General features: G+C 37.0%; 2 protein-coding genes across 5 annotated transcripts in view; one reads left to right on the top strand and one right to left on the bottom strand.

Moving 5' to 3' along the window:
* yem (yemanuclein) overlaps positions 1-1,943 on the bottom strand; it is a 33,091-nt gene extending 31,148 nt beyond the window's left edge. For all 4 annotated transcript variants that reach the window (XM_028307547.1, XM_028307546.1, XM_028307548.1 and 1 more), the window contains exon 1: positions 1,706-1,943. In XM_028307547.1, the coding sequence (XP_028163348.1) occupies positions 1,706-1,864 (159 nt within the window). In that variant the 5' untranslated portion in view covers positions 1,865-1,943. The remainder of the gene's footprint in view (positions 1-1,705) is intronic.
* An 8,855-nt stretch (positions 1,944-10,798) lies between these two features.
* On the top strand, positions 10,799-12,830 carry LOC114354943 (uncharacterized). The gene is made up of 2 exons (XM_028307567.1): positions 10,799-10,999; positions 11,577-12,830. The coding sequence occupies exons 1-2, from the start codon at positions 10,870-10,872 to the stop codon at positions 12,098-12,100; spliced, it is 654 nt and encodes a 217-aa protein (XP_028163368.1). The 5' UTR covers positions 10,799-10,869; the 3' UTR covers positions 12,101-12,830.
* Positions 12,831-13,365: the final 535 nt, after the last annotated feature.

The raw sequence follows: 13,365 nt of genomic DNA, 5'->3' as shown, positions 1-13,365 counted from the left end.
GCACTCACAATAAGATTCAATACGCGCCGACAAACGAATTTGATCAAATTACTACAAATATTAATATAATCACATCAAATTAAACCTTATTGCATTAAAATAGGGTTTATTACTGTTTGGACGGCACGCGCCGCAGCGATTATGTGAGCGGAAGCTCGATTACTCCATGATCACGTGACATTAAAACCGCGAACTTTTTTTTCTTTCGCTCTTTCCGCTTATTTTCATAGGCGCGAAAGAGATAACAGATATGAGAATGAATCACTCAATTCACTAATCTTGAATTCCAATGCTAAAAACTAAAATTATGATTGGGTCATTGACCTTAACCTTACAAATGCGATGAACTCATTAGATGCCTAACAACATTGAGACTTTTTCAACTTAATTTTTTATTTTTTGTCATGTCTGTTTTAAATTTTAATAGTAGGTAGTACCTATCACATAATTATTTCCTAATTCGAACATTATCAAATCGATGTTATTTACTATTAACTCCACAAAAGTTGTTAAACAATCATCCATCCATCACTTTCATAAATCATAACACTACATAAGAAAAATAAATCGCATCCCAAAATAACGCTACGCAAAAATAAAGTCAGTCCTCACACCGAGCGAAAAAATAAAAACAAACGTAGGTAGAAGATAACACCTACGCAATAATCATAATGCAAAAGAACCCACACTTCGATAAAATCGCAAACCGCATCACGAAATCGAGAGACAACGTCACTTTATATACCTATCCACTAACACCTTGCCATCACTCACGCACACAAACGATAGTACATAACACAAAAGTATATAACCTATACTTACCCATCTAACTTTACTTCCAAATCGATAAAAGCTACGAAGTTGAAAAGGTCGCTAAACCGAAGCTGTCAGATGCATTTTGCGAGCGAAAGCCACTTGGCAACATCGGGAACGAGTTTGCAAACAAACATAACCAAAACAATACACAAAACGGTCAATATTCAGTCCCCTGAAATCACAAAAATCCCCATAATCCTTTTCGCGGGTTAGAGCAGTACCGCAATACATAGCACCTATACACGTACGCACGATACTCTCTGTATACAGTAAACATATACATGTTATATACCTACACAACCCTAATGACATACAGATGTTAATACTTTCATCTAAAATGAATTAAACCCAACTTCTAAAAAGTAACCTAAAAGTAAACATCTCTCCTTGCCGGAAACAACACTCGAATTCGCAGGTTAACCTAGGTCATTGAATCTACTTTCGCATACATTTTGATATTGCAGGCGATGATATGTCGTAAGCAATGCTGCAACGTGTAATTTTTATGATAATACACTAAGGAAATAGCCCTTGATAGAGCAAAAACAATAAAAACCTACTGATGCTGTGAACCAAAACATTGGAGTCTCCGAAAGATGTCCTAGGCTGACAACGTTTTCCTATCATTGTTGCAAACATGGCGACCGCTATCTGGGCTTCTCGCACAGCTCGTGGACGCAAATTCATGTCACAAACCTAATACAAAGCTGTGTAACGTAAGCAAAAAATATCCTAAAACGATCTCAACAGGGCCCTAACGAAACCACCTTTCCTCGCCAAACCGTCAAGGATATCGGGTCTGGATTTTTTTAACTAATTCCCTAAAGTACAAAGAGCTGGAAAACCAGTATGGTTGCGTAAATTGCTATGATTTTCTGTTATAACTTACCTCTTCTGCAATGACTAGTTCCTTGTAATTCAGCTCCGGATATTTACTTTCGTTGCTTTCAACCAAATTTATAGTTAATCTCACTGTTTTATTCACATTCTTCTTTGCACTTTTTGGAGCACCCACTGTTATAAGAGTAGCACGTTTAGGGTCCGACATTTTCCACCAAATTCAAGTATAAAATGATTTTTTTCAAAGCATGACACGACCTGCATTTTCAAACTGTGTAGCACATTGCCACCATGTTGGAATTTATTGTTTGGGTTGTGAGCGCCACGGATGGAATGCGAACTACAATGAAGTTGCAATAAAATTGTCATAGATGGCAGTAATTTTCTTCATAAAATCCCTAGAGATGACGCCACTTATCACGATTTTTGTCGTAAATAAGACAGGATATTATTATAACGATGTTTTTAGTGTTGAGGAAAATTAAAAAATACACTACTGAATTAAGTTCAATTAATTCTACGGCTTCTAATATGAAAAAATATATTTTTCACTTGGCACATAATTTAGGACTTTACCAACATGCTTTTATCTTGCTATTTCAGTACGTGCTTTGAGTAAAATCCACTAGATGGCTCAAAATACCTATTACTCTACTTTTCGAACTGTTTTATCGACATAGGTTCCTCTGAAGACGGTCAAATAAAATATTCATGAATAAGTTGGGAATCGAAAATAAATTTAGATTTTATTTCTCTGAGAACTAAAAAAATCTTACAATTAATTCTTGTATTATTCACGTAACGATGTGCTTTTAATAAGGTTTACGGAGTCAGTCATGAGTGACATCTATTGTAAAATTGCAAAACTAATGCACCTACAACTAGGTACCTACTTAGGTACACACCTAGGTACTCTCTGCTCCTAGTAGGTATGTCTGCACTGGAACCTTACTTACAAAAAACAATTGCAATGCCCTTATACAGGGCCATGTTTCGGGAGTTCGGGACTTTGTAGGTACCTATTATTTAAGATCTAAATGTAAGATGATGCAATAAACGTTTATGACTAAGTATGAATATCTTATTCTACACATATAAAATTGCTTCCTAAGTAGGTAGGTACAATTAGGTAGTACCTTAGATTAATAAAACCTAGATAGATAGTCAGTGCACGAAAGGTGAGGCAGGTTTTAGGGAGCCGGCACGGCTTACCCGTAAACGTCACATGAACTGTCAAAGTGAAAAATTGGTAAACACGTCCGACGTATTTTAATTAATTAAAACGGTTTATGCTGTGAAAGGGTGTCTAAAATACATAAGAAAAACGAAAGAAAATGACCAGTGTTACATTTCATAAGTAAGTACCTATTACAATTCGACGCGTATTTTGCTTCAATTTGGCTTTCAAAAATTAAATACGGGAATGTTTTATTAATCTAAGGGTAGTACCTACATTGCACAGTATTTAGCTTGATGTGCTGTTGTCTGAGTGTAGGCACAGAATTAAGTTAATAGTCATAAAAAAAAAATAGATTTTTTTACACTTTATTGGAGTCAATAAACTATGGTAAGCCTAGATCGTTTGGTTTGAAAATGAGTCGTGCACTTAGATTGGTAAGTAATTAATAGGCTAATAGACAGGAACTACAGAGTTTAATTCCCGGATGAGAACAAATAATAACTCAAAACTCCGTGATGTGAGAGCAACACAAGTGTATAAAGAGGTAGTACCTATGTATAGTAAGTTGTCTAGTTATTTATAACAAACATAGGTACCTAAACTTGATGCCACAGCTTGATCCGGTCGCAAGATAAAGTTGCGGACTTAAAGCTTAGCACCATAGACCTGTATTTAATTTGTTTGCCGTTAACATTTAAGTAATTGCCGTAAGCATAGAGCTCACTGCAATTATAATTATCACCCTTTGTACCTATGTTTTATGAATAAATATATTTGAATTTGAATTTGAACATTAATAAGATTTCTGCAAACTCTGTAAATCTTAAATTAAATACCTAAGCCTGAAACAAATGAAAAAGCATTATCTCGAAATAAATCGGCCATTACTCAGGTTATCAAAAAAACGCGTTCATTACATAACCAATTCGAGCCTAACGAAGTGAAGTTATTATAAAAATGAACCAATCAGCAAAAAGCGGTGGCTTTAAGGAGGTTATTTTCGGAAAGCGCTGATGGCCTGGACATTATGGGACCGAGATTGCTATTAAGATTATGGGACATTAGTCTGACTGGGGCCCGTTGGGGGCCACTTGCCTGGAGAGTTGGCGGGAGAGTCAGTTAGGTAGGCCTGTATTCCGGCAAAAAGAAAAAAAAGTCTGCAAGAAATAGTCCATCATCTACTTAACTTTCTTCATCATTTCAGGCAAAGGATGTCCACTGCTGAACATAGGCCTCCCTCAATGATATCCAGATTGACCGTTTGGCAGCGGCCTGCATCCAGCGCCTTCCTGCAACCTTTGCAAAGACCATCTGCCTTGTGGGTGGATGTCACACGCTGCGCTTACCGTTACGTGATTTCCATTCCAGAATCTTACTGCCCCATCTAACTTTATATTCATGTATCTTCACTATCTGTATGTTCTGTTTAAAAAAAAGTAATTTTTTTCTTTATTTGTTTTTTTTTCAGATTTTTTTTGTAATTAGAGTCGACAGCAAATCCCCTCTTACCCCTGTGGTCTAGTGGTACCTAAAAGAGAGAGACTTTGGGATACAGACGTGTAAAATCACTCGTAGGTACCTACTTATTTATTTTGTTCCCAACATCCTGAACCTTACTTGATTGAAGTTTATTTTTTTTATAAAGACACTCATTTCTACTCCTACGTGTTTACGTAAACACGTAGGAGTAGAAATGAGTGTCTTAATTAAATGAGTAAACACGTAGGAGTATAGGTACTTTTACTAAGTCAAGTCGCGGTATTTGCCTTGGTTTTCAACCGTTAAAAATCTCCCCTCATTTTCTCCCCATTTTAAACGTTTCCCCAATACCTCATCCAAACGGGCCGTCAAGTAGATATTATTTTCTGGAATCCGAAGATGTACGAGCCCAGTTCCAGAGTATTATTCATTAAGGAAAATGAAATTTGACCTCTCGAGAGCATTTAATAAGGCCCAGTCTGGGATCATGGCCCACTTTGTAGTAGGTCATACAGAATAATAATGTACTACGTGTAGTACAGCGTTTATTTAGGCCCAGTGTGTGGAATAAAAAGGGTTCGTGTGTGTGCTTAGTATTAGGTATACCTACACGTGCCATAAAAGAGTGCACCGGTTGGGGCGGCCGCACTAGTGGAAAGAGGAAATATTGCAAACAGTAAGGCAGGTTATTATCACGGTTTTGTAGTTAGGTAATATTGCGATTTAGGTAGGTCTTCTATAAAATAATCTTGAGGTCACTAAAACTAAGAGACGACAATAGAATGATATCAGTGTAAGTACCTACTTAACGCAATAATTTTTAGCTCTGTGGGAGGGATAATGTGTGTTAAACCTACAAATAACAAATAAAATTTACCCTAAGGTTGACTGGAGGAGAATGCCAACTGACATTAAGTCCGTCTTCTGTACAGTGTTTATGTGCATGCAAGTTCTAAATAAATACTATGTTCTTTATAAATACCTATAAATAATAATAATTATAATCGCTGCCCAGCTTTTCAAAGTGTCGTTTTAAGCACTTTCTCATCTCATTTCATTATTAAAATGATGTAAATTTAAATCTGAAATGATTTTTTCTAGAGATGGGCCGACTAGTCGCCGACTAGTCGGGAAAGCCGACTATTCGGCATCATTTGTAGTCGGCCGACTAGTGACGACTATTCGGCAAAATATGCCGATTATTATAATCGGCGCATTACAAAATTGAATATGTTAATAAAATGAAACTCATAATCACCAAGATGATAATGAGGTAGACCAAGGGCGTTTAGCGAAACCACTTTTTACTGCAAAAATCAGTTAAAAGTGGTTTCACCTGATTTAAAATTTTGGCAATCAGTCTAAATTCTTACAAAGTTAAGATTAATTAAAAATACCATTAAATCATCACAAATGTGTAAAGTGTATGCAATTTGTCCATATAAAAATGATGACACTTTTTTTGGGGGAAAAAATGCATGGAATTGCATACCTACCCTGCGGGGAAGTGGTTGATTATGTGAGGCTCCTCTCATCGGAAGGATGAGGAATACCCACACAAATAACCCCTGAGCTCCGTCGATCGCCTTAGTGTGAAGTATTATGGGAATCCGGACAAAGCCACCAACTATCACAGTCCGTCCCGGCAATTGCCCACCTGTATGGCGGGCCCTGCCTATCCGACGGTGGTGGTGGTCCGTGCAATGCAGACGGACCCTACCCCCATGCCCTCCCTCAGCTCGCTGACCATCACCGTGGAGAGTGGAGAGGAATCAGTGGGCCTAGGATGCGCGCCGATTAGTCGGCCGACTAATCGGCAATTTGAAAACCGATTAGTCGGCTAGTCGGTTAGTCGGCAAAGACCATAGTCGGCACATCACTAATTTTTTCACTTTATCGGACACCAAAGGGAATCGAACCGCATCACTCGGGGTTGAGACTTGTTTACTAGTTAGCCACTGGTTATTCAAGGCGTTTAATTTATCAATCACGATCGAACCTCCATCGGATTAGCACAATCACCCGAAATCCTCCGGACCCGTGTTCCAGAGACAATTGACTGATAGCCTATTAACATCTAATTAATACTTAATTAAACAGATTAAAACCTTTGCAGGGACTTTCCGCCCGATTGGGGCCCGGCTATTCATAAGCCGATCCCAAGTTTGGCGAGTGCTATCTTGATTGGGGTGAAGGCATCTTGGTTTATTGATTAGGGATTAATTAATCTAGGTACGTGATTTTCTGAAGCGCTTTAAAAATCCATACAAAAATTATAAATGCGAAAGTAGGTCTCTCAGTATGTTTATTACTTTTCACGCTGAAACTATTGAACTGATTAAGATGAAATTAGTAGTAGAGATAGTTTAAGACCCGGGAAAATACATGGGATAGTTTTTATTTTGGTTTTTAAAAGGGGGATGATAATAAAGTCTTTCTATGACAGCGGCAGGCATAGCTTAGGTAGGTACTTACACCAACAAAATAATTAGTGATTGATGCCTCCGACTGTATTTTGTGAACACTAAGGCTTGTTTTTATCTTTTTAGTTCATTTTTACGCAGTTGGATGTTTTACTAAACTATGTCATCTGTCCTTACCCCACGTTTTCATTTGAGATAATCCTTGTCAAATAATATAAAACTCCTCCAAAAAAGGAATCAAGTTCCTCAGATGATAAATTCCACGACCTTTATTCACACAAGCCTTCATCTCAAATTCAATGGCGGCTCCAATAAAACGTTAAATAACCACGTACTGAGGTATATTTAAATGAATTTCAGTAAGAATGAAATACACTGCGATTACAATATTTATGAGGGCTGCCCTTAGCAGGGGCGGGCGTGACTGAAATTTTACCCTTTCTTCTGCTACCCGAGCTTCTTCGCAATTATTAAAGAGTGACATTGGTTTGGAGGCGGCACACAGGCACTATTCTTCTGAAAAATCATTTTACAGAGCTTAAAAAACTTCTTTTTAACACGCTTTTATTAGGTCGTGGTTTATGTAACTAACTATGTAATGGTATCAGAGCTTAAAAAAAAGCTTTTTTATCAACTGAAAGATTTCTACTGCTGGTTAAGAGCCTCCCTCACGGATTTCCTTAACGACCTAGGCCAGTCTTTCCCAAAGTGGGCGATAACGCCCCCTTGTGGGCGCTGTAGGCTTAAAGGGGGGCGGTAAGAGACCCAGAAAAACAATCGGGACGTTGTGTAGAGGCTTGGGAGGCGTCATCTACTAGGAGGACTCTTAGACACCGACTGAGCACTCGACTCTCGACTACAAATGGGGGCGCTAAAAAGAATTTATTCTCAAAGTGGGCAGTAGACAAAACAAGTTTGGGAACCGATGACCTAGGCGCTGTCCGCATCCAAGTGCCTGCCCGCAACATTCATCAGGTCGTCGGTCCACCAACTGAAGCCTGCCTTTAATACGGCCATCCGTCTTTTGAGCTACGTGCCACGTGAGTTTGGCTAGTTGGGCTAAAGAGTCCACAAAAAATACATTTTAGCAATCGTGTGTACCTATAAGGCAGAAGATTATACCTTTAAATTAAGCAGCGGGTATTTTGGTCTGTCACAGAAAAACCATTGTCACTCAGGCCAGGAATAATGTCACTTCCTTCTGGTGAAAGATTTTTTTAAATTGCTGGTCAAGTAGTTAGTTGAGTTGTAAACTTTATTTTTTTGGAAATATCAGCTACCAAACTAAAGATTTAAGATATTGGTAGAACTTCTATACCACATCCACCATTTCCAAGGTGGAAGAAACATCGTTGGGTTATTTGCATTGGATATTTTCCAGTTCAATCTAGCGGGGGTAGGTGCGCCGATAACTTCTCCATCCAATGTACTACTTTATTTTATTTTCCATGCAAATATGTATCACAATTGTTCCAGGGAATTCAGGTGGGGTTGCGCTGGTATTGGCGGGTGAATCTAGCTTTTTATGGGAAATATTTATGGGGTTTCGTACAAGGTTAAGTATTTTCGCTTATTGATGCGTTTCAGACATTCAGTTTGTTATAGGACTTGATAAAGTTGTATTTTGTTCTTCCAGAAAAGACGTAACTTTTTCTACCAGGATAATAAAAACCCCACCTTGTAGGAACTTCAAGTCTTCAACATGAAAGGAACTCAATAAATCCAACCAGTAGACCTAAGAAGCGCGCCGCGATAAGCGGTTATCATGCCATTTTATCGATTTTCCCCATACATTTTGACGTCGATAAAAGTTATCACGGCGCGCATTTTAGGCCTGCAGGTAACTTAATTTTTGAAGCCACGATANGTATTCTGTGGCCGAACGGTGAAGGGGTCGGACTGGCCGACTCGAGATCCGAGGAACGCGGGTTCGAATTCCACCGCCGCTCGACTATTGTAGTTAGCCCACTCGTAACACAAACATTATTTAGCTAACCACGAGGGGCTAATCTTTTATAAAAAAAACCCAGGGAAAAGTTTCTTTCCCACTCTTACTAAAAAGTACAAATTTTTTCATCCAAAAACTTAGCTTAAAATATCTTCCAAAGCTCGCCCGACACTAAAATGCATTAAATTCAACTTTTCCGAATCGAACACGGCCATACATTAGAAGATTTAACCCGGGCCATATCTCCAGCATTCCGGTGTTAGATTCAATTCCCGGACTGGTTTTATTACCAGCCTGCGATCTAGACTTTAGACTAGATTGCCTAGGCAGTATCACGTATTGAAAGAGGAAAATTTTCATGCCAAAATAATTTGCCCGGGTAAATTCTGACGTCACAATGCAAAAAAGGGGCATCTAATTTTTGGGAAAATTGAAAATTGTGTTATTTCAAATTCGAATCCTTTATTGCTCCATGTTGGTATACAAAGGTTCTTCTTACATAAACAGACCCGTAACACGTAAAACTTAATCCGTAACCGTATTTTGTTGCGCTTTGTACTGTCAGTTGTCTCCTTAGATTAATAAAACCTAGATGGATAGTCTTCATACAAACGCTTCGTCAAAAGTGAGGCAAAAATCTTATGTCATTAGTGTCAATTTTGTTGGGGAGTGTAGACAGTTAAGGCGATTTTCCCGAAAGTAGGGAAATATTTAATACGTTTTTAATTATTTTATAACTAACAAAAACAAAACGCATCATGTACTTACTTATTTATTGAATTCAAAGTACCTACCTAATTACAATAAGATAAATCGACTGAAAAGTCTCGATTTCATAAAAAAGGAAGTGTATTTGTACGGCGAACAATTGGGAAATAAATTTTATTGTTACTGGTATCATTCCCGTATTTAATTTTTGAAAGCCAAATTCAAGCAAAGTACGCGTCGAATCGTAGTACTTACTTATGAAATGTAACACTGGTCACTTTCTTTAGTTTTTCTGATGTATTTAGACACCCTTTCACAGCACAAACCGTCTTAATTAATTAAAAGTCGTCGGACGTGTTTACCAATTTTTCACTTTGACAGTTCATGTGACGTTTACGAGTAAGCCATTCTGGCTTACTAAAATCTGCCTCACCTTTCGTGCACTGACTATCTATCTAGGTTTTATTAATCTAAGGTTGTCTCTTAATATCAAATTATGAAATTTTATAGTTTTTAAGCAGTGTTCAAACTGCAGTTGAAGTTCTAACTTAATTTTAACTAACTTTAAAATTATGTAGTATTTCTTACATTAGAATATGGTTGCTCAAATTAGTGGAAAGAGATGAATGTTGATTTAGAAATCCGTATTAATCTAAGTTCTCTTAGAACAAGTTCAATAAATAAAATAGCTACCTATACCAACAGGTAACAATTAAATACTCTTACTTATTCAGTGGTATGTATTACATTAAATGTTTTAGTCACATATTGGTGTAGATAATTACTTTATAAGTTTGCCAACCTATAATAACATCCTACGAATGACTATGTAACCAATATTAGTATGACAAAGCACCGAAGGTGTGGCCATTAAAGACAAAAGCGGCCGCTGATTGGGAAACTTGGTCCCTTGATCAAACTTGCCATATTAATTTCTGGTGTTTTGTCATCGGAACGTGTTGAGTTTCTTACAGAAGTTATTGGGGTAATAATAATATTTCACGAGGATAGAGACAATACGGTTGGATCTTATGAAGTTATTCTTATGTAACCTACACACATTTATAGTAGCACAGCTTCAAGTCAGTACCTACTTAAAAGATTTTTAGAAGTCTAAAGCTGAACGTAAATGACAAAGCTCAGAACAATCAACTCTGGTTATTCGGCTAAACACACATTTTACAAAATAAAACAAAACATGGCGCTTCACTTCCCTCCAAGAAATCAATGGACCGGAAACCGTTAAAAAAATAAAAGAATGAAAAAACGACCAAACGAAAGTGACAAGTACCTAAATATGCAACTACTAACGCCATCTAGTATCTCTCAAACGCACTTCCAATAGCACGGCGCTTGACAGCACACGCTATGCACGGGCGTCCACGTTCAATGCCCCGCGCTCCGTGTGGCGTGACTGTCGTGACAACTTAGACAATTAGCGTTGTTTGTGTTCTTTATTTAAATATTTTAACAAAATGGAAGAATTCATCTTGAAAGTGCGATCCAACCCGTGCCTTTGGGATAGTAGCAGCGTATTTTTTAGAGATAACGCGCGAAAACATGCTACATGGAAATCTGTGGCGATGGAGTGCGGGATGGCTGACGGTAAGTTCTGTTTTATTGTAATAGTGTTAAGGTCGATTTTCAATTGGATTGAGTTCACTCGTGTCTTGGATTGGCATTGCGTGTGCACAGTCACTGCCTACGCGTTACGTACTTATATGGTACCTGCTACTTTGTTGTTTTGAATAAATTTGTCCGTGTTATTAATGTTAGATAACTAGGTAGGTATTTGTTGCAGTTTTTTAAGTAGCATTTGTCTGTTTAAATATTACATTTTCAGATTTTTGTTATTCAGTGAGTAAGTAGGTAACTTCCTGTATGCCCAATTCGTAAAGAAATGTTATGCAATAATGATAAATCTTAGTGAGAGTGAAGTATGTTTGGTAATAGGTACATACCTACTCAAACAGATTAATACTGTTTTTTTTTTCTATTATTAAAATTAGGTGTTACATTTAATCAACAAATCTAATAATTCTATCAGACAACAGCACTGTTTGTATTGTTTGGAAGGACATAAAACAAAACTATTATTTCCATGGTCTTGATTCTATTGGACTTACATTATTTCCACGTCTTGATTCACGGACGTTAATAAATTATTTTATTTCATTTACAGTATCAGAAGCAAAATCAATATGGAAGAGGCTTCGAGACAGTCACAGAGAAGCAATGAGGAGACGAAAAATAGCTCAACAAACGCTAGCCCCATGGAAATACGAAGATCTCATGGATTTCCTTCTTCCTCAACCCAACAATATAGATAACAATGGCTCTAACTTCACAATCGAAGAAGAAGATAACGAAGAATACCCTAATATAGAATGTGAGGTTTCAGAAGATGAAGACATCAAGCCAAATATTGTAGATGTTACCATTGAGCCAACAAACAATCCACCAATAATGGAAGTCAATAAAAGAGAATCTTTTCTTGACAATCTAGAAGAAAGAGAGAAAAGAAGGGCAGAACAGAACAGACAGAGAAGTGATTTAAGGAAACAGTTGATAGACGGGAATAGAAATACTGAGGATGATGCGCTTACGCACTTATTTACAAGTCTCTGTCAGAAAACGAGAACGCTTCCAAAACATCTGCAACTTCGCGTTCAGAGAGAGATATTCGAGTCTGTGACCAAAGCATAAGAAGAAGCATTGAATTATGACCTCCCAGAAGGTTCTGGAAGCTCCGAGACGAGGCCTACGAACAAATCTGTGGAGTCAGTAAACGCTCAGAGTAAAATTGTACGAAATAAAGGTTCGGTAAAACCTGCTAAGCGGTTCAAATTATCTTTTTAACATCAAGTTAAAGAGTAACTTTACTCCAATAAATGTTTTATTAGAGTTAAATAACGTATTTGTATGTGTAAACGTAATTTGAAGGGGTAAGGCCAATAGTTGTCGGTGCTATTACTCTGTATATTATGGTGGAGCGTTTTTAAAGCACTATTTTAGAATAGTTGTTCAAGGTGACCATACTCTTATTGTCATCAAGTGGATCTAGTATGTTATCTATGATCTCTTAAAATAATCAAGTCATTCATTAGGTACTTAGTCAGTTCCTTAAAGGCAGATTTTTGAATCATCAGTTAACTTTTAATTGAAGAATCATTTTGACATAATATCTCCCACGCTAAAACTGTCAACGTGCCAATTTTATTAATCAGATAAAAGTTATTCGATGATTGAAAAATCAGGCACAAGAAATATAATATTGAATGGCAGTTACAGACAGCCCAATCTTTTTTATTGTAATATGTACGAAGCTATTATTTTATTAGCGAGTTTTAAGAAATCGCAAAGAAAATCTTAAGGGATAATGTTTATCTTAATCTCAAAACAATGTTTTTTTACTTCGTCTACGAACCTTTTTTTGGTGATTTGTATGCCTTGTAAATTATTATAAGTACAAGTAATATAGATAAGTATTTAATTAAACAATTTGGTAATCATGTTTTTTTTCCAGTAATTAAGTAAGTAAATAACATGGTTTTACACATTAATTTTGTTACACAAACATTCACCCCGTGTGACTACGAAGTTTCCTATGCTTTTAATAGATGGCGTGATACTGCCACTTGCAAGTTAGACAGTCATTTGCAAAAGCAATAATTAATTGGATACGTATTTTTTCCCGTTAAAAATTTTCAAAAATACAAGTTATTTATCTATTCACCAACTTGGCCCAAAAATCTGTCGCCCATTTGGCAATTTTTTAACGGATGGCAACAATTAACCTCATTCCTATAAGGTTTATTTCTGCCAATGTCGAACCTGCTACCTTATGAGGTCGTGGGTCCACCTATGGACGTGTGCATATTTTTTTAAGACTTATTTACAAGCCAGAGAAACGTTTCTTTTTAATAAAACTAATTATGTGCCTGTGAAATCTATTTCATTGTTTCTAAACT

This window comes from Ostrinia furnacalis, unplaced genomic scaffold (assembly GCF_004193835.3).
Source record: "Ostrinia furnacalis isolate ACB-3 unplaced genomic scaffold, ASM419383v2 OfSCF2279, whole genome shotgun sequence".
In the NCBI taxonomy this organism is placed as follows: Eukaryota; Metazoa; Arthropoda; class Insecta; order Lepidoptera; family Crambidae; genus Ostrinia; species Ostrinia furnacalis.
The sequence above is the reverse complement of the archived record's forward strand: the minus strand, read 5'-3'. Positions and strand labels throughout refer to the sequence as shown.

What these genes read in the sequence shown, in the direction of transcription:
- LOC114354943 (XM_028307567.1), top strand. Translation starts at nt 10,870, where the DNA reads ATGGAAGAATTCATCTTGAAAGTGCGATCCAACCCGTGCCTTTGGGAT. An exon ending in GGAGTGCGGGATGGCTGACG is followed by an intron (nt 11,000 to 11,576) that starts GTAAGTTCTGTT and finishes TTTCATTTACAG; the next exon opens with TATCAGAAGCAAAATCAATA.